At 45.5% G+C, this 21,563-nt stretch overlaps 1 protein-coding gene across 2 annotated transcripts in view; it reads right to left on the reverse strand.

Annotated features, from left to right (window-relative positions):
• The window catches only part of NRK (Nik related kinase), a 104,708-nt gene extending 85,164 nt beyond the window's left edge, over window positions 1-19,544 (reverse strand). For both annotated transcript variants that reach the window (XM_075107075.1, XM_075107074.1), the window contains exons 1-2: window positions 19,398-19,544; window positions 14,596-14,661 (exon numbers count right to left, since the gene is read on the reverse strand). In XM_075107075.1, coding sequence (XP_074963176.1) covers window positions 14,596-14,661; window positions 19,398-19,454 — 123 coding nt within the window. In that variant the 5' untranslated portion in view covers window positions 19,455-19,544. The remainder of the gene's footprint in view (window positions 1-14,595; window positions 14,662-19,397) is intronic.
• Window positions 19,545-21,563: the final 2,019 nt, after the last annotated feature.

The raw sequence follows: 21,563 nt of genomic DNA on the forward strand, positions 1-21,563 counted from the left end.
GGTGAGCATAAAGCACTAGCATGCCACTGTTAGCATTTTATATCCATTTTGAATAGATAAAACAAATGACATCATGTGCAAAGGACTGGAAAATAAAAAGGTTCCAAATAATTATTTTTGAAGACCTGGTTTGCACACATGGTTTGACCCAGTTTAATTAGAAATGTATTTCCAGCTCAGTTTTCTTAGGTGTGGACACCCTCACTGGCCTGCATCGGTTTTGTTTGGCATTTCTTTTTCATTGATTCAGCCACACTGGACATCATTTCCCAAAGTGCTCATCTTTTGCATAACTCCATCCCTGTCTATGCAGTTTCACAGTAGCTTTAACAGAAGAAGAGGGACATAAATGGGCATTTCCAAATAACTCACCATTAATTTCTGTTACCAGCTTTTTCTTCTTTTTAAAAGAGTTTGGTTTAGGAAAGTCAGCAATTAACACCAATTAAAAAGCTAATGGTGTACGCTTAATATTCATATATCTCATGATCGAATGAAAAAGGGGTTTTATCGCTAACTGGGACAGCAAACGTTAGCCACAGCCAGGGGCGGGTCCAGCTAGTGATTCTGCCCTCACAGCAGTCATAGGCGAGAACATGTTTCTGTGGCAAGGCAACAACCTTCTACCTGCTAAAACTTCCTTTTGTTTTTGCCAAGGAAAAAAAAAAAGTCAAGAAAAATAATATAAGAAGCTATTTTCTGCCAAACCTCAAGAGAGCTGCTGTTCTGCTTCATCACCAGCTCCAGGCACACACCCCGTTACGCAACGACACCAGCATCCCCGCAACCCAGCCCAGAGCGCGCCGGTTAGAAATGCTACACCTCAGAAGCACACCCGCAGAAGAGAATGGCTACACCGATGGCGGACGTGAATATGGCAAACACAATACAGGTAGGAAAAAAAACTAAATCCAGAGGTAAAGCCCTCTGTGTCGTCTCATGCATTTCAGACACTGCTTGCTAATAAAGGTTCCTTCAGCCAGTGCTGATGCAAAACATGGATCTCCTCCTCAGCAGTCAGAACAGAAGCCAGACGTGGCTTATCAGATCACAACTCCTGGAAACACACCTAGAGAAGTGCACAGTCAGCAGCCTGCCCCAGGGTGGGGAAAAATGCAGAAGCAACAGCTTCCCAGTCTCTCTTTCTGATCATGCTCCCAATTTTATAAGGGGATCCCTGGGAATGGAAATGCATCATGCAATCTCCAGGGACTTTTCGTATCACGCAATGACTATCAACAGTGAACAGCTGAGATAACAGGGCACTGTATAACGACGTTCATGCTACTTGCTTGGCAATAAAGGAAGGGAAACCCACTGTTGGCATATGCTCCCATAAGCTGAGGGAACAACCCCTCTGGATGTTCAGGCAGTGTTTACACACAACAGGATTTAACCAGCCAGGCCCTCTGTTAATAATCACAGTTTATATAGCACAGTGTCATCTCCATCCCGAGCTCCACCGGCACCTACAACCCCCATCCAGTCCCGGTCCAGCTCCCATGGGAAGGCTCAGCACTGCCTCTGTCGCGAGGGCAGCAGAGCTGCCTGGAGACCCACAGTCGGGCCTGTCAGAGCTGGACTAGAAGCCCATCTCTGTAATATAAAGAATTACTCTATTTTAATATTAATAACATAAAAAGGGAGAGGTCTCCCAGAACTCTGTAATGTAAACAATGCAGGATACAGCAACCACAAAAGCTCAGAAAGCCAAGTTGTCTTTAATCTACTCACTATGACATCTGAAACCCACGTGCATGACAGCGCCACACAGGCTCCGAGCATCGCCCAGGCCGATAAGGCCATTTTCTTTGATTCCTGGTCAGAGAACTGTGTATTTGGGGGGAGCAAGAAGCCAAATGGCATTATACAACCTAACCAGGAATTTGTTGCGACCATTTGAACAGCCTCATGAACGCAGTAGGTGCTTTGCAAACATATGCACAAACCTGATCACTCATGCACGTCGGTAGGTACAGATTCCTGTGCCAACATGAAAATACTCTAACTCCAACATGCAAGCCAAGGATACAGGCCAGGCAAAGTCTTCCACCAAGCGGGTACCTAGAAACTAATGCGATGCAAAGAAAGGAAGAGAGGAACATAGGAAAGGGTGAATCCTGAATCCTCTCTAACCTTTATTCTCCAGCCTGGGGGATCAGAGACCTGAGTTTCCAGCCTTTGTTTTGCTACTTCCTCCATTCAAAACATTTCTGACTGAAATCTTTCAAGTGTCCAAAAGAAAGGAAAGTTGGTGCAACTCTTTCTTCTTTCATCCCTTCTCCATTTTTCAGGCATATTTATGGAGAACAGGCTACAATACACGTAGCTTCTCCAGATGCAACCTCTTTTTCTGCCAAGGAAACCGTCCCAGTTGGGCATTCTGCAATCTGCTATGCCCTATGCGTGTGCACACCTACTCTACAGCATGTGAGCTGGCAGCTCACTACATGTGGGAAACGTCAGACCTACTTAGGCTGATCTGCACATGCACAAAAAGCCCAATGTACCCTGAGTGCAGCACGTGCACTGGCACGTACCACCTCCACGATGTCCAAACCATCCCGGGCTTCGCAACTGCTGGGTTCACTGGGCATACCCTGAGCCTCAAGTGTTAATTTGCCTGCCTGCAAAATCCCAGCAAAATCTGGCAAACTTCCACTGGGAGAGACAACAAAACATATTCTAATGTCTGGAAATAAATCACCCTTCATCAAAAAGGAATCCCACAGGAGGAATGGTCTGGCGCGCCCGAATCATGTATAGGTACTGCCTGTCCTCTTCTGCAGGGTGAATGCACACACAGGACCAGCTCCCACTGTGAGCAACTGATGAAAAACTGGAAGACTTCACCACAGCAATTTGATTTTCAGAGCAGCAGGGATACGCTGGTCCACAATACCTAACTGTACCATCTGATATTAATAAAAGGCAATTGGATATCTGCTGCTATAACTTGGCTTCTGGAGGCAGAATGTTTGCAAGAAGTCTGTTACCATAAATATTTCATGTTAGACTAGAAAAAGCAAATATTAAAGTAAAAACATTTTTTTCCTGGCTCTTCCCTTTTTCCATATAACAAGAGAACATCATGGGCAATCTGTGTAAATAATACATTTGAGAGTCCATTATCTAAGCCATATGCATATTTATTTTATGTTGGTTTTGTTGCATATTTTAGTATAATTGTTCATAGGTTTAAAGCCAAGAGTGAAACAAGAGTAGACAAATCTAGTACAGCAGAAAGAATCAGTAAATTGGTTAGTCTTGTTATTTTTCAACACTAGGAAAAATCCATGCTAAAATGTAGCATAATAAAGAAGAAAGAAAATTCCTCAAGTTCAGTAAAATAAATATTTTCAGAAGGCCACCACACGCTTCTCTTATGCCAAAATGTCTCCACTTTTAACAATAGAAATAGAAGGAAAAAGAGCATCAAAGGTGCTCATATCAAATGTAGCAACTGCACAACTGTAGAGTCAGGACATAGAATTTAGTCAATTCCAGTATTCAGTAAACCTCAACAAAATGTCAGTATTTTGCCAACCGGTCTCGCTTTTAGTTGCAAACATTCCTCACGGAATGGAAAGTCAGAAGAAGTCACATTAATATTTGCATGCTTACTTGGCAATGGCAAATTATTTCAGTATGATGGTACCTTTTTCCCGGGCATGCAGTACTAATGACAATCTATGAAATATTAAACATCCTGCTAAATTAAAACGTATGTTCAAATGAAGCAAATGAAATGCAATGTTTTGACGTTTCTGAAACAAAGTTAGAAAACAAAAGTCAACTCATTTCTTAACATTCTCCCACTAACATTTCTGTTGAACTCAACATGTTTTGATTTGGGTGAAACTGTTTTCAAACAGCATGTTGCTCAGTAAGTGGCTGCTAACCAATTCTCACAAATCACCTCCGTAAGTACACTAATTCCTCTTAACCAGAGTCCCAAGATGCTTTAGAAAAACAAGGACTGCCTCCATTTTAATAGCAACAGTCATAGGGAGAGCTACCCTTCCAGGAAATTCATGTGTTTTCAAGCAACGATGAGAGGCAGAACGTAAAGCTAGATCTGAACCGCAGCTGCCCACATCAACCCCTCTCTTACCTTTATGAAAAAGTACACTTCTTACACCATGGGAGCACCTAAAAAGCACTGCCACAGATCACACGCTAGCTATTACGTATTGGCTAACAGTGTTACTTGCGCAGGGCACTGAAAAGACCACAGTTTGCTACAAAGTATGTCTCCCAGATTGTTCACTCCCTAAGATCTCAGAAGTTACTGAAGTTTTATATTTTCATAGGCAAAAAGAAGGGGATGGGGAAGAAATGAACTTTGAAGAGGTGCTTCTAAAGCAAATCGTAAAAAGCTTTCAGGAATCCCACTAAGTCAGTAGGTTACAAGGGCAGGCTTATAACACACAAGGGCTTTAAAAAATAAAAGCATCCTACAAACAGCTGAAAAATAGTTTCTTCTTTATTTTTATTCCCAAGATCCATATTCACAGATCTGCACAGGCCAGGAAAACTACTGCTGGCCAGCAGCCTGAGAACAGCTGAATACCAGACAGGAGAAGCACAATTTTAATCACATTTATGGATTTTACAACTGAAATTGGACATAACAATTTAAAATTACTTACTGGAAATTTCATTATGTCAGGACAAGGGGCTGACCCGCACCTGTGCCTACTGGCCGAGCAAGCTGTTTGACCCCAGATTTCCCCACAAATGCCTTGGGAGGGCGGGATCAACAATTGTCCCACCAGATTTTGCTGCTGTCCAAGCAGGCAGCTGCAGTCCGAATAGCTGTGCTACCACCAGACCCAGCCGTGCCTGGCTTTCAAGGCAGCAGGAGGATCACGGCTGGGCCAAATGGTGTTTTCCTCCAGAGCACCGGGACTGCAATGCCCCCAAGAAACTCACAGGAGCATGGTCACAGAGCCCTTCGTGAACCTGCGTGGCACTGGGAGGCATCACAAGATGTGCTCCCTGGAGGAGCTCTTCCCAGCAGCAAGCACAAAGACCATGCTGTTAGCGGCGCCAGTTGTGCTGCCAGCTCTGTTGGCTGGTTGTCCTAACCACCCCTCTCGCCCTGTGCCCTGCACCTCACTTAGCCGGTGGTCTGCACAGTGCTGGCCTCTGTTATTTGTAGGGTGATTCAGAGAGCGTGGAAGAGGAGCTGCGGCAATCATCCACAGCAGCCGACCATGCCAGGGTAAAGCTGTGGGAACATCCCTCATGTTTCAGCACTTCCCATCCCCAGAGCTAAAAGTCTCGCTGCCTGACTTGGCAGACTTCTGTGCAACCTTTACACAGATATAAATCAGCACGTGGTTTTCACGACAGCAAATTATCAGGCCCACGACTTCACCTGAATAACAAACAGAAACAATTCTTTAATGCTATTTACTTCTGCTTGCTCCAGAAAAGCAACACAACAAAGGCCTTGCTACTGCCACAGGTTCACTCCAGTCCTATCCCAAGCAGTGCCCTAAGCTCAAGTACTGAGCACATATGAAACCTTACCTGCACAAGCATGGTAGTGCTTTTAGCTGCCGGATGGCCTTCACAGGGCAAAAGTCCCATCTCTACAGCTACAACTCAGCAGCTGCTAATACAGTTGCTTCTTAGAGTGTTATTTCATCATGTGCCTACTCTCACACAAATCACACTGACCAGGAGGAGTTAATGCAAGCTCACCTCTCTAGTGAAGATATTTAACTGAGGGCAAAATGAACTATAGATGCATTCTGCAGTTCAAGCAAACCAACATCCATTCTACTCAGAGGAGAAAAACCCACCAGAGACTGATCAGGTACTGGGGAAGATAGAAAAAAGTGAAAGCGGGGAAATCAGAGATCGGACAGAGCTCAGCGAGGCGCAAGCTCATGGTCACGGTGCCAATGCAACAGACACCCTAGCAGGAGATTTCAGAGTTCACATGAAACAGGAGCTAAAGGGAACAGCTTTGCAGCGGTCCCACTGCGCACAACCACTGGTCTGTGCATGCTGGAAGTGCTGCACTATGCTCAACCCATGGAAAATATCGATCCATTACAGACCTCGGCAGGAGAATTTGCCTCTTTGTGGGCTGACGTTTCTGCTGCTGGATTTTCCAGCAACACCTGCAAAGCACTACTGCTGCAGGATCACTGGAGATCCCACTCAACACATAAGTAAAAAGCCTCCTTCAGAACAGGATCACAATTTCGATTTCCCAAACATATCCCAGAAACTATCTTTTGGTCCCCAAGATCTCATCCTGCAGGACTTAACTGTTTGGCCTAATGTAATGGACTTGTTGAATACTTGAAGAGCAAACTATAAAGCACTATTACGGATGATTGTATAAAAATGTGGGTCCCTCATGCGTAAGCAAATTCAAACACATTCTTCTGAAAAAAAAAAAAACAACAAATGCTGGATAAGTCCATGAAATACACATAACAATAGTAATAATAAAAAAAGACAGGCAGACTATCAATATTTTTAAGAAACCAACTCATACATTCCTTTTATTATGCTCTACTAACTATAGTCCAGCAGTACAAAAGAGGGACTTTCAAAAACCGCACACGCATCCTTCAGGTCATTAAAGCAGACCTGGAAAGTACCATCCACTTGGAGGTGCAAGAAAGCAGCACAGACATGGAGAAAAGGTGATGTGTGCTTGCAAGGCACTGAAGTTCTGCGATTCATTCACAAAAAGGTACAGTCACTAAAGCTAACCTGCAACAGGAGTCATCTCAAACATCTAGAAACAACATGCAAAATCTTTTGCAGTTTAAAATTAAGTAATACCCCGGTATTTGTTCATTGACTCCAATAGCTCATTACATGTCTGGGAGGTTTTCTGGACTGCAAATCAACAATTTCTCACAAGTTTTCCCCCAAACCCACTGACCTATTTTGAAGAAGAGATAACACACACAATTAAATAATTCTCAGCATGTCAGGTATTGCAAAACTCAGGCGTGCAAAACGCTGGTCACTCTGATGCATATCTCCTTGTAGGCACGATTCTGGGAGCTGCAGAGCACTCAGAGCATTGAAATCGACGTCACTAGTGAGGTGCTTGAAGTGTAGCAAAGTGCTTGAGCCGGGAATTAAAGATCTTGAACTATTTCCTACCGCGCTCATATTATCACCAGTGCATTTTTAGCACGTTCTCTTACCTTCAGAATAGTATGTCCCAGTGCCAATATCTGAAGTGTTATGCAACATGAGCTCAAAATGCCACATTTGGGATGAAAATGCATTGCCCTCTCCCATATGGACATTCAGGTCCAAAACATGGAGGAGCTGGGAGCAGCAGGCCTGCCAACAAATTATTTTCAAGGATTTTACTATTCTCTAATGGTTGATATGGCACATCTAGTTATTGTACATTGCTCTGCTCAGTCGAAGAGCCTTTATTGTATACAAGCACTCCACAGCTGAGAGTTTTTTTCACATCCTTACTCTTCTATTTTTGATAAGCTAGTCTGACACTTAAGAATCTTAATTGAATTCCTCTGAAATATTCACTAACTAGAACCAGGACTTCACAATTTGCTAATTAGTTTCGCATGTATGATCCGTTATTTTAAATTCCAGTGCTGAATATAGTTTGGCATTGCCATGCAAATGAGCAGGGAAGCCAAGATAAAAAACCACACACACCCCCACAAAAAAAGAAAAAACCCACCAAACAAAAAACCACACACACACTATCGATAAAATGCTCCTGGCTCTGACAACTAAATATACACAATACAGTACTAATTTTTTATATATATATATGTTTAAAATAAGTCATTCCCCTACTTTTTTTTTTTGTATTCTCCAAGTCAGTCACTGACAATCTAGTAGGCTGGATTGATAGTAGGTATGTTCTATCCACTGAGATCCACACGTCCTGTACTCAGGGAAAGTCCTGTACGCAAATCAAGATTGGAAAAGACCTCTGGGAATATATGGTCCCACCTTCTGTTGACAGCAGAGCCTTAAGTTAGGTTATCCAAGACAATGTCAAACAGCGTTGGACATTTCCAGCCAGGGTGACTCCACCAGCACCCTGGGAAACCTATTCCAATGTTGACTTGTTCTCATGGTGAAGAATTTTTTTCTTACATACAGATGGAATTTCACCTGAGCAACCTGCACCTGGTTCCTCTTGTCCTGTGCATCCCTGTACTTCCATCTTCTGTACAATCCATCGTTGAAGCACCTGAAGACTGTGACTACATTGCCCTCAGCCTTCTCTTTCCTAGGCTGAAAAAATCCAATTCCTTCAGCCTTTTCTTCTTCATGCATAAAGTTCTCCAACCCTCTAAATGTTTTGGTGGCCCTCTGCTGGATCCGCTCCAGTTTCCCAATGTCTCTGGAACTGGGGGAGCAGAGAGGGGACACACTATTCCAAGTGTGGCCTAGCAAGAGCAGGGGGAAGCAATCACATCCCCTGATTTGCTTGCTACGCTCTTGCTGATGCAGCCCAAGGCACGGTTTGCCCTCGTTGCTGCAAAGATGCATTGCACCTCCACATCCTTTCTGATGAGGGAGGAAAAGGACTGATACGATGGTGTGGAATCTTAAGAGAAACATGCAGGCATGTATAAAAGTGTATTTAGGAGCTGCAGGCAACTGAAAGAAGAGGAAGAAACTCATCTAGTAGTACGTGGACTTCACAGGTGTTATTAAAAAAATCAAAGGCACGAAGAAGCTAAATACTGAAACACCAAACCATGCCTTTCCAGTGTATCAATGATATTACAGCCATATACATTAAGCTTTCAAGGCAAGCCATTCATAAGCACCACAGCATTTCAGATCTTATTACAATGGCAGTAGCATATATTAAGCTCAGACTTATTCCTGAAAGAGATCCCTGTTGCCAGGATTAGCAGACAATCTCCATTATTTGTTTGCACCATTGAAGCAAAGATCTACGCAATGAGTTGTTGACTCCATCCAGTACACTGCAGCAATACTTCTTTATACACTGCTGCCTACAATAATTAACTAGTTTTTCATGTAGACAAGATAATCAGCTATGCTACCAAAAACCCAAATAAAGAAAATGAATAGACAAGCAAGCACTTCTACCAACTGCTAGTGAAACAGAAAATAGGTTTTTGTCATTTCCATAAAGAACAACTGATTTCCCCACTTGACTCATCAAAATCTCAGTGCCTTGAAGGCTACGATTGGCTTGAGGACTGTAACTGACCACGAATGATAACAAAATACCCCAAGACCACACAACATATTTACTGTCTCTGCGACAGTCTGGAGACTCTGAAATTGTCTTTCAGCCCCAAGACACATTCTTCAGAAGGTGGCCACTTCTGACCCACACCCAGGAGGGATGGTTTTGAATTTTTCAGCTTACCTTCCAGAAGTTCACCTTTTGGATTACACTGAACATAACTGTAATGTTTCTTACATTTAATGTTCCAGTAACTGCCTGAGGTGCTACCATCAATTAAGGGTTTCAATACAGTCCACAGATTTTAACACTTCATAACTTTGCATGGTCTTGTGATTCTTTCCACACAGTAACAAGTCTCAAAAAAAAAAAAAACACAAAACCCCAAAACCATGTTGGGTCTCCCTGCTCCTCCCTACTTGGTCTCAATTACTGCAGCCATCCATTCAATGAAATTAATTATGAAGAACTTAGCAGACTTTCAAATTTTTTAAGATAAACTGAAAAGTCATATTTATGCTTCACTAGGCTCCTGCCACTGTACATCAACAGTGGAGTAACTCATAACTCACGTCAAAAAATGAAGCATGATTCAGTGCCAAGAAGCAGCAGTATCATAAAACAAAAAACAAAACCCGCACAACCCCCCCAAAAAAACCCCAAACACTCCCTTACTCAGACGTGTTTCCTTTTTGTACCCAGAGTCTTACGTTACTACACAGAAATAAAAATATTAGCTGTGCAGAGCCACTACAGGAAGGCAGGGTTGCTTCCACGCTCTGCTAAGCCTCAGCAGCAGCACCGCTTTGTCTTCACCAGGTGCATTACCAGAAAGCCACTTCTTCCCTTTTGATGCTCACAGTCCCAAACCAGAGCTCTTCCGTTCCTCGTGCCTTTAGACTCCATTAAAGGTATGACCATTCTGCACACACAGCAGCTGGCAAATGTGTCATGGTTTATCATCAGCCTGCAAGATCATACTCCAGAAAACATCAATCCCTGGAACTCGCCAAAGACACTGACCTCTCACTCCCTAGGCCACTCAAAAATGCCGACCTCAGGAGGGGGCTAACCCTCATTATTAAGACAAAGGAAGTCAAAAGCCCTGGTCAGGTGCCTCTTGACATGAGAAAACAAGCAGGTTGCAGAGATGCCGCTGATGACCTCATTTGGCCTATGAAAACTTTTTTAGAGGATGAAGACTCTCAGAGCACAGCTGAATGAGTAGGATTAGAAGCAATTCCTCTTCATCCTGATAGCTAAAAAACCAAAGCAGCTATAAACTGAGAGTCCTACAGTCTCTCCCAGAGCTCAAGCGCAATTGTCTGACCCAAACACTTCAAAAATGGCACCCGCTTCCATTGCCCCATCTCTCCCTTTCCTTTTCCTTTCACCTATTAGAAAAATGACCCTGCACTGAAAATTAAAAGATAGAATATGCATTAGCAGGCTCCTACTGAAGACTCACCACTCATCAAATAATATGAAACTAACTGCTGAAGTCTCTGCAAAAAAATATTTCACCCCACCAAACTCACACTTTAGTTATTACTAAACGCACGCGCACACGCCCAGATACAACTGTGCTACATCAAGGGCGACACACGATCACTCTCCAGCTCTTCATAGCAATAGAGCCCAACTGTGGAAGGAAAGCAAGGCATCCATATAATTAAACTTCTGGAGGTAACAGGAGCAGGCAAAGGATTATTCAAATCACAACACTGTCAGGTCTCGACAGCCATACCTACATTGCAAGATACAGCCTCAATCTCACTAAGAGCAACCCACATAGCCACAGACGTTGGCTTCGCAACGCTTTCAAAGGTACCACCTCTAACAGCACACCGCGTGACCATAGCATAGCAACCACTAGCAAATTAAAAAAAGATGGTATTTATAAGTCTCCTGGATCATTTTCTGCAATCCCAAACCACACTGATTCAAGCTTCCCCAGGCAGCCTGTAAAGGGGGGTTCCAAGGCACCACGGCTGCAGCCCAGGGTGGAAGCAAAACCCAAGAACTTGTGGGTGACACCTTCAGCAATCTTGCTTCCTCCCAGATGCCACCAACAGTTAGGCAATGCAAAAACAGTGCTCTGCCCTGCCTGAAGGTCCTTACTGATCAGCAGCTCTATATAAACCCAAAATTGCTGGCCCTCATACTTTGGAGAGCAACCCCACCCCCCCGGACAATCTTTATGTCCCTGGACTTGAGGGTTCCCAGGAAGGTGGGCAGCCCTTGCAAAAAGCAGTGCATGTGAAGTTCAGAAACTGCTCTGTCCCATATGCACTTGATGGAGATGGTGCATGGAGTGGACACAGTCTGACCTGCAGCACTTCAAAGTTCAGGAAACAAAGGCACAAAAGAGTAAACACTCATACTTCTGCAACCACCAGCAAATGCACTGCTTCCAACTGCCTTCGGGGAAGACTCTCTGCTACCACCTTCCATGGCATTATTGAGAATCGCCTCTTACGTGGTACTGTTCTTCAGATTTCAGCTCCCGGAAGCCAGCAATTAGCTGAAAAACTCATCTGTCGCTTCAAGAGATAATGAAGCCTAAGTCTCATGACTTCTCGGTACCATCTGATTTTTTAATATCTAATTCATATTTTCCAAAAGCCTGAAGTTGCCAGTACTGACATATTTATGTCCCACTACTTCATAAGTTGTCAAAAAAATCTGCTAGCTTTTAGTCAGTTGTTATATGCAAATCCCAACTTTATAACATTTCTAGACAGCTCTAGCATTATCATGGGTACAATTTATACCCCTTCCATTTCATTTAAATAGACACTGAACTGGAACTGGTCTGCAATAATTCAGTATGAACAATACTCTCCATCAATAAATCTGTTAAACATTGTTTTCCAAATCTAATGATGAATCCTCTAAATTTTATTTTCATTTTTATGGAGCTGCATATATTAAAACATATAGCCTTATGAATCATCTTCACAGCCAACCAAGCAATTTAGTAATCTTGGACATAGTTTATTCAGCCTGAAATAAGCTTTGCTTTGATTATGTGCAAACTACTGTGTATCTATTTCTGAATGTATGGAAGATTCTGACACCTCTGGAGAATAAAAACATGCTCTAATGGCATGAGTACGTTATATGGATAACTGAGATTACTTTATAACTTAAATATTTATGATCACAAGCCTATACTAGACAAACTGCACAATCATTCCAGCATTCCCTAATTCACTCCATCAGTCCTAGCATTATATAGATCGAAGGACATATTACACAGCAGTGAGAAAGAACAGTGAATACCACAGCCTAACTTTTTATGGTCACTTCAGAAGCAGTTGTTTTCATTGCAGCTGCCCTCCCTCAGAGAAAATAGACACATGCTCTGGTTGCGAGGCCAGCACGAGGGAGGTACCACCTGAGTGCATTCAGCTGGTGCCCAGCATCTCCTGCAGAGGTAGAACCAAACACACTGGAGCTTTGGGCTATGTGAAAACTGTTCACAACAGACACCAAACTGACTGCCAGTTTGGAGCACACACACTTTGTATCTGTCCACCTCAGCTGTCATCATCTATCTTCTTCAGCTCCACGGCTCAGCAAAACTCCCTACGTTCAGCAGTCACATGTATTTATATGAACAAAGCCTTTGTTATGGGTGTGCTTGCCCAGAGCCAGGGTTACACCCAGTCCATCATCTCTCCATCGTGTGATGCGTGCGAACAAATCTTCCCCTCAGCCTTGAAAAACCCCATCTCTCAGTGCTTGCTTAGATGCTGCAGCTACTCCAAGTGCAGCATGAGCTGAGATTCGAATTGCCCATTATCCAGAGCTATCAGACCATGGTCTCTTGCGTGCTCAGAGGAGAGCAGCCTTTGGGTACACTTTTTAATGGTCATTGTTAGTATTTCTTACACGTTCTGGCAACTAACATTCTAGTGAACCACAGGATAGCTCAAAACATTTTCTTTTGCAGCAGAGAAGCAAACTATGTCGCTCCTTCCTGTTTCTGCCATGATTAAGCAGCTGATTCACTCTCAACATCCTTAAAAGATGACTAGACTGAAATTTTTTCTCTCCCAATATAAAATAAACCCAGGCATGAAAAGAAAGGCAACTATTTCAGATGCCATTTGGGAGCTTTAGGATCTTTTTACAGGTAGAAAACTCTGTGATTACACTGACAGCACCCGTGAATGTCTCCCGGTTTCTCATCTGTCCATGTGAACCCCTGAGCCTCTATTTTTCATTTAGTAGTACTGACCTCAGTATCTGAATGACAATCTCAGAAACAACACACTTAGTCACAGCAAGTGAGTTATATGAGAAAGATCCTGCTTCTGACACAAATAAATTAAAAGAATGTAGTATGGGAAAGCAGGAACTTCCCAGAACTGCTTCTGTAGAGGATTTTCCAGAATCTTTGAGAGAGTATCTATAGCTTCAAAGGGTAACCAAAATGTGATCACAGGAGATCTGCCAGAGAATGGACACTGAAACATAACACACATTCAATGCACCAGATTCAGAGAACAAACAGTCCTCCTGCATTTCTACATGGGGGGCCCACTTCTGCATTCCTCCTGCAACAGGGGATCAATGCAGAAAGAGCCTGCACTGATAAAAAGATGTGTCATGCAGAAGCTCATCAGCAGTGGGATCTGAGGGAGAAGCATGACCAGACAGCTTCCTCCAGTGCCGTTACCCTTCTGGTGTACCTCCAAGGTTCAGCAGCACGGCCTTTTCCTTCCTCTGTCTTCTTTCTCCAAATTGGAACAACGCAGACTCTGTTCCCTATTTTATCATGTCTATTTTCTCTTCTTAGATCATTCTGAGGAAAGGCTTCACAGTGAAAGAGCACTTTTCTAGGCTAGTTCTATTAACTAAATATAGGTGTGCACTGCATTGCGTGCACAGCTTGTTATGGCAGACAACATTTAATTGCTGTGGTTTCCTGACTAGTAGTTCTGCTTTGATATCACAGCGACAAAAGTAATAATGGGAATAAAAACTTCATGGTCTGCCTGCAGAGCAGGATTGACACCTCCGTCTTGAAGAGTCACTCAAGCCAGGCCAAATTTAGCCACCATTGATGCTAATTTGAGCCAGTCACCTATTAAATAGTTTTGAAGAAGAGAAAATAATCACAGGACAGAAAAACAGGGCAGAGGGAAGTCAGTATGAAAGCCAACACACTTACCTGACCTGTGGCAGCAAAGAAACGTGAAAACAGGGCAGAAGGAAGGGGTACAGAGTTTCAGGTGACACCAGTTTGCATTGCACAGAAAAGACAGCAAGATAAAACAGGCTATTACTGGAACAATATCATCCACCTTCTTAAATGGTGCTCATTTCTGCTTTAGGAAAAACAGCTTTATGAAGAACAGCATCATAGATTAAAGATGCAACCAAACCTTATAGACTTGTCCATATGTCCCATTTCCAACAACCTGCACCAGTTCAAATATTCCCGCAGGGTCCTGCAAAAAACAGAAGAAATAACAACATTATTTGCAGCAAAGCAACCACTTTATAATGGAGCATAACTGTACAAAATCAAAATGAAAACGTCTGTGGCATGCCTCCTCATGATCTGTATTGCACGCTAAAGGGGAAATAGCCAAGTAACAGTATAAGAAATACATTAATTTTAAAGTTTTCAGTCAAGTTGCTCAAAACTCTATACATAAAACAACTCGGTAGAGATTCATGCATGGCAACATGGCAGATACAACAAATAAATGGAGATGCGAAGAATACAAGAGATTCAGTTCAACAGATTCAGTTCAGCAGTAGAACAAGGAATAAACTCCAGGCTTCCTAAGCCTTAAAACACTGAGCTAGCCTAGAGGCTAGGTTGCCGTTTTCTGCTATGAAACACTTAGCACTAGCAACGTAACAAAGGAAAGGACCTAAATAATAGAATTGAAAAATACTATACAAAGCACCTGAGCCCAATTACCTTACAAAAGGGAAATGTGTCATCCCAGGCAATCTTAACACTACAGGTAGGCTGAGAATGCTCAATTGTCCTGTTCTGCAGACGTAAAGAGGTGAATTTGACTGATGTACCAGTCAATGTCTTGGCTCTGAACACAAACTAGACTGCTGTTAATTTACACAAAAGATTCCTGTGTCAGGTGATCGGCGTACCATACCGCATCAGCCAACTTTCATCCTACTGGTTTAGCAACAGTTGCTCTAAAAGCAACCGCTGCAGATGTCCTCCTCCAGTAACGAGATGCTGCAGCCTTTCAGATATGGGAAGACCATCTTGTGGCAGGGCATGGGCAAGTAAATGTTCGCTCCTGCATGACTGAGCATGTTAAGAAATCTGTTGCTTCAGTTAAAACTCACTTGAGAGATCTATATAAAAAATATTAAGAACTCAGGAGACCAGTTTCTTGGTTTCTGGCTGAGCCATTTATCAGTCAGCTCATTTCTTGGGATGATATCATTGAGAGATTTATATAAAATATTATTAACACCATGTGTCAGTTTTACCACATCTGTTTCAGCAATCTGTCACATCAAGTGATGTCTATTGGTACTGCTGAGGGATGCGATACAGAAAAATATTATCTCAGAAGTACAATTTCTATGACCCTGGTTGCAAAACATCCTTTTTTTTAAGGTATAAAGCTACATCTCCACTCGTATGTTAGTCTTTTAACATAAATAATGCTTTCTGCACATCTGATATGGAAACGTTTACTTAGGCAAAAATCCCATTGGAAACATACAGGCTTTTTTCTGATCACATTCTGCCTTTACTGGCACAACTGTCATGATAAATGGCAATAGTTTTCACTGTCAGAGCAACACAGCACAGAATTCCACAACTGAAAGCACTAATGAGTTAATTTAGCTCTGCCTTTAAGTTAATGGAGTTTTAATCTTACACTTTCTGGATTGTCAACCTCAAGACTTTTTTTTTCTTTTTTTTTTTTAACAAAAACCTGATTAACAATGTATAAACCCCATCAAATCACTTACTTTTGACCTATGCACAGGCCAGCCTATGTCATTTCTTTTCTGTCTCTTATTTTTAAGACAAGGTAGTCAAGGCATGGCCTTCTAGACTTCAACCCCAATTCCAAAAGCCCTCACACAAAAGGAAATTAATGGGACCACTCGTGTATGGAGCTAAGCACAGGCATAAGAATACAAAGATGCCAATGTTGCAAGCAAAGCACTTTGCTTCCTTCTCATTTCTTCATTTTTCATTTCCATAGTCCTGGATACGAACCATACACACTGCTTCAGCAGAGCTGAAGTCACCAACAATCCATCGCCACTGCTAAAGGAACACGTGGGTGCTACAAACCTCTGCCTCACGCGCAACCTTCCCGGAGAGCTGTGCCTTGGGCTCCACGCAGTCTGTGCAGTAAAACACACGGCGACTCTCTGGGGAACTCTTCCAGACAAGGGTCTCCATGCACAACACCTACTGTACTCCGCAGGAGACACGAGCAGCACTCCATTTCCCCACCTCTCCTGCAGAAAGTAGCGCTGCTGAATTCAGAGGTGTCTAGAGCGCGTGGAAACCTAGAGGAACCTTAACTGCATTTTCCACTCAGAGTTTCCAGCTGTCCCTCTCACTTAAATGTGTGCTCTGTCCTCGCTCTTCTTCTCCAAGCTTATTTATTACACACATAGAACAGTTTAATGTGCCTCAAAATCAGCTTCTCTCCCTCTAATCAATTTCATTCTGATTTAGCACCCTAATAGCTTGCTTCTAAAGGTTTCAGACACTCTAGGAAAAACCCAAACAAGAATCTAAATAAATGTTAGCATTAACTTTAATATAGCAAAAATCCTACCCTGTCCTTGCTAGACAATTGAGCATTAACGTCTCAAGCCTCCCCAGCTCAGTGCAGCCAAACTACTTGGCCATCTCTCTTCTTCTAATCAGGACACCATAGTGAACCGAGCCTTGTTAAGAGTCATAAAGGATATTAATCTGGGCTCTGACTTTGGTCCTTGGATTGCCCTTGTTTGCTTGGACATCAGCACTGCATCATTCGCTGGCATTCTTCATGATGGGCCAATTTCTCAATTTTCTTGGAGTTAGGTATCATCGTTGATGTAGCACTTCCCCTCAGCTACCATTTAAGCCCCGTGGTCCATCTAACCCTTCACCAGCCAGCCCCTGCCAAATTTCTAGGTTCACTTTGACAGATGCCAAAATCCTGGCCTGAACATTCATCACTTTAAGGTTAATTACTGTAATGCACTGTACCATATGGTGGCCTTCTTGCTTTTCTGCAAGTCATCTGCAGAGTACTCAAAAGGCAAGAGCAAGGCTGCTGACCCAGAGGCACCCAGGCCACATCCATCTCCTCTGCAAGGCAGAATGAAAAACAACGCACACGGCAAGAGCCCAGCTGAAACACGCTTCTCTCAGTCTCTGCAGCTAAACAAGATACAGGTGTCTGAAGCTCAAGTTCTCTGCACCTCAGCACGTAATGCAGAGATCAGAAGCTTCTTCAGCATGTAACTGCCCCGATGAACCCAGGGCAGAAGCACCCCAACAAGATGCTCCCACAACATTTAGAAACTACAGCCCAAACCACCTCTTTCCAGGAAAAGAGGAAAGCCTTGGCGAGCACCCATTCAGAGGGGAGGAAGGCCAGCTCGTGCAGTTTGAAGATGACCCCAATCACTACTGTGCCTCCCCGCTGGCCACCCTGACCGCCACGAGGTTGGCAGGAGTGCAGCACCAGGCAGTTCCCACTGGCCTGGGAACACCTGACAGGAGGCAAAGGTAAAGCCCCCATCTTTACCTAATTTCTAGAGCCCAGCCTCACACGCCTTTCATTTCCCGGTAAGCACAAACCCCAAACTACGGCGCCTGACGTGCTGAAAAGGTTTCCTCTGAAAGGACACATTCATCCCTTCCCCTGTCAAGGCCGAAACTTGCCATGCTTACAGCCCCTGGGAGGTTTCTGCACTGGATGGTTTTGCCACAAAGCCCATTGTCTGGTTTGCAGCACTACTCTCTTTCAAACTTACACTGGTTTCTTATCATTTATTTAAGAAGATAAGCTTCATCTGCTAAGGCACTGAAGAAGAGCCTCCATTATTTTGTCTTACACCCCTGAGCAGAACCAGGTCAAACTTCTGCTTGCCTCACCAACAGCCTTGTGCCATCTTCACAAACTTCGCTGTCTCTCCTGCCTTCCTTCTCTCTGCCTCTGGCCTGGAACACCCTCCTCGCCATGTGATTATTGCAAAGGCTTCTCCCAGCCCTCCTTTTTTTTTTTTTTTCTCTCTGATATTTTTAGAGTAGCTTGCTTTGGTTTCACCGTCTGGGGCTGACTGCTTTTTGCCGCAATTAAACTCTTCCCCCTTCTCCAGTCGAGAGTGCCCCAGAAAGAAACCTGCCTTGGTTGGACTGGGTCGATAGATGGTCAGCTTCTATGTGAAACAGCCAAGTAGAACTAAGGGGCAACACACGCAGCCCTGTTAACTGTGGGTGTGAAGCACGAACAGTGAGGCTTTTAATGTGGCCAAAGTTTAGATTATGTTAAAAACCTAAAAACACAAGAGCATGATGATAAAAATTTGCAGTAAACTAGGTGAATGCTGACTTTTTTTAGCTTTGGGGATAAAAAAAAAAAGCCCAAACCGCAACAAAAAACCACAAAAGCCAACACGCACACACCCACACCCATATTTTCTTCCAGAACATCCTAAATTCTCTCTTCTCTCCACAGCTCACAGCATTCACATCACCCCGCGAATGTCAGTGGGAATCATCCGTGATCTTGGGAGGGGAGCGAACCTCCCCGGCGAGACACCCGCGGCAGGGCAGAGCCGCGCTCCCGTGGGACGGTCTCGCCAGCGAGGGGACCGCGACCTCCGGAGCCTGCGCGGAGCCGCCCCACGGCCCCCCGCGCCCGACGCACCGGCCGAGCCCGAGCCCCGCGGGCACCGCCCCGCTCTCCCGGGCCACGCCGGCGGGACGCGGCCGGTGTCAGCGGCGCGGGTGTCCCACGGCGCCCTGCGGCGCCGGCGCCGCTCCCCACGCGCGGCAGAGTGGGATAAGGGGGAAGAAAAATTAAACCCGGGTGAAGCCTTTGCAGACCCCAGCGGGGAGGCTGCGGGGGCGAGGAGCGGCCCCAAGCCCGGGGTGTGCGTCTGTGGATGCCTCACCGGGTGCCCCCCCCCCCCATCCCCCACGCGGGACGCGCTCCCCGCCGCCCCTCCTTACCCGCAGCGCCGCCAGGTCGATGCCGTCCAGGCTGCGGGCGGCGCAGTCCCGGGCCATGGCGCTGCGCTCCGCCGCCCCGCACCGCCCCACGCCGCGCAGGACCGCGGCCGCCCCGAGCTAACGGTCCCGCGGGCGGCCCGCGGCGGCCCGGCCGTGCCCCGGCGAGCGCAGGAGGGCGGGCATGCCCGGCCCGGCCCGCCCGGAAAGCCCTCCCCGCTCGGCGGGCGCGGAGGCAGCCCCCGGGGCCGGGCCGCCGCCGCCACCGGCAACTTTCACGCAGCGGGTTCCTCGGGAAAAAGTTTGCGAGGAAGTGACGTGACGTGCCGGCGGGGGTCGGGGCCACCTGCCGCCGCCGGGGGCGGCCCCCACGCGCGCTTCCCCACCCACCCCCCCCCACGCGCGGCGGGATTTGCAAAGCTCTGCCCCCCCCAACACCCCTCACCCTACGCTCGCTCCCGGCTACACCAGCGCGTGCACGCGCTCGCGTGTCCGTGTCGTGTCCTTCGTGTGTCCCGTCCCTCCCCCCCCCCCCCCTTCCCGTGCCGGAGCTGGCGGCGGGGCCACGCGAGGATCGGGTCCCCTTGCCCGAACCCTCGGCCGGGAATTGCAGCCGGGGCTGAGGGGGCGGCAGGAGGCAGGCGGTGGGAGAACCTGCGGGTCCCCGCGCTCCCACCCGGCCCAGGGCACGTGGGCTCTGCCACAGGGCTGAAGGACATCACAGCAGCCATAAAAAAAAAAGTAATAATAAAAGAAAAACCAAGAAACCAACCCAAACCTCAAAACCCCCAACAAACTACTTAAGAAAAAAAAAAAAAAAAGGAATACACACAAACACTTCTAGACCCTCTCCCTGAGGCGAGAAGTGCTGCAAATACTGAGGTGATGGCAACGATCTCAGCTCAACCCAACCCCACGGTCCCGTACGCAACAGGGGGCGACCGGCAGGGGTGAGTCCGTCACGGTGCGGAGCGGGATGGCAACCCCCTTGGCCAGCCCGTCCCGAAGCGCTGCGGCGTGCTTCGGAAGGCGGCACATTGCTATAAACGCTGCTGCCCATTGCAGATTCTTTCACCCTGTAATTATGACCGCAGAAAGAACATAGTGTATAACTCTATTGTGCTGGGGTGGAAGGACTTGGGGATATTTTTGGGCCTCGCACTTAAAGACAAAAAAAAACACCACAAAAAAAAAACCAAAAAAAAAACCCGGAAAAACCAGTGGAAATGCACATTACTGAGATAACATCCTTAACTATTCCTCAGCGGTGCGCAGGGACAGGACATTGTCCCCTCACAGAAAGCAAGCAAAGGGGATGAAATTCTGAATCAGTATTTTCACAGTCACAGCCGTGAAATCAAGTCAAAGTGGTCAAAGCATCTTTGGTGCCTATTAGCACACCACGGCAGACACAATGCCAGCAGCGGCGTGGCAGTGTTGTAATAAAAGCATTTGGCAATTTCCTTGAAAGAAATGCTGATGCATCATTCAACTTCAAAGTATTCTTTCAAAACAGCCCACCCTGGGCACATTAACTAAAGCGACCCTGGCTATTTGGTCTCCGTCCGTCTGTAGGCCAACATAGTGATGCGCTGCCAAGAGGTTTTGAGGCCCATTGCTGCATTAAGGAGTAAATTTGTTGAAGAACTAAACGTACCCAACGCAGCTACGTGTGACGGGCAGAAATCTGCACATGGTGATGGCCCAGCCCAAGCCCCTCTCTGTGCCCAGCCCAGCTCCCCGCTCTCCCCTGGGCAACAGTTGGAAAATGCTGGCCCTCACGTCACCTTTGACAAAGCTAAGCCACAGTTTTGCTCCCCATTATAGCCTTCCTGCCTTACATAAATCCATCATTAGCCTTTTTGCTTGTGTTATTTCTCACAATCCCTCTTTATCTCTCCTCTAACCTTCGGGGCTGTCCTTTGTCTCCTGCCACTTTCCACTTCCTTCCTGCTTCCCTGGTGAGAACTGGTGTGAAACTCCCGGCTGTTGTCTACCAAACGCCCTCTCTCTTGCTCCATCCCTTAGATTCTTTGCCAAAATTAATTCTACCTGCCTTGCTCGCCTCTGGTGAGTGCTCCAACCTGAGCATTAATTTCCATGTGACAGAAAGCTTTACCCAAAAATGATACGAAATCTGGTTTTAGAAGGATGAGATGGCTCGTAGTA

Source organism: Phalacrocorax aristotelis, chromosome 11 (genome assembly GCF_949628215.1).
Source record: "Phalacrocorax aristotelis chromosome 11, bGulAri2.1, whole genome shotgun sequence".
NCBI lineage: Eukaryota > Metazoa > Chordata > Aves > Suliformes > Phalacrocoracidae > Phalacrocorax > Phalacrocorax aristotelis.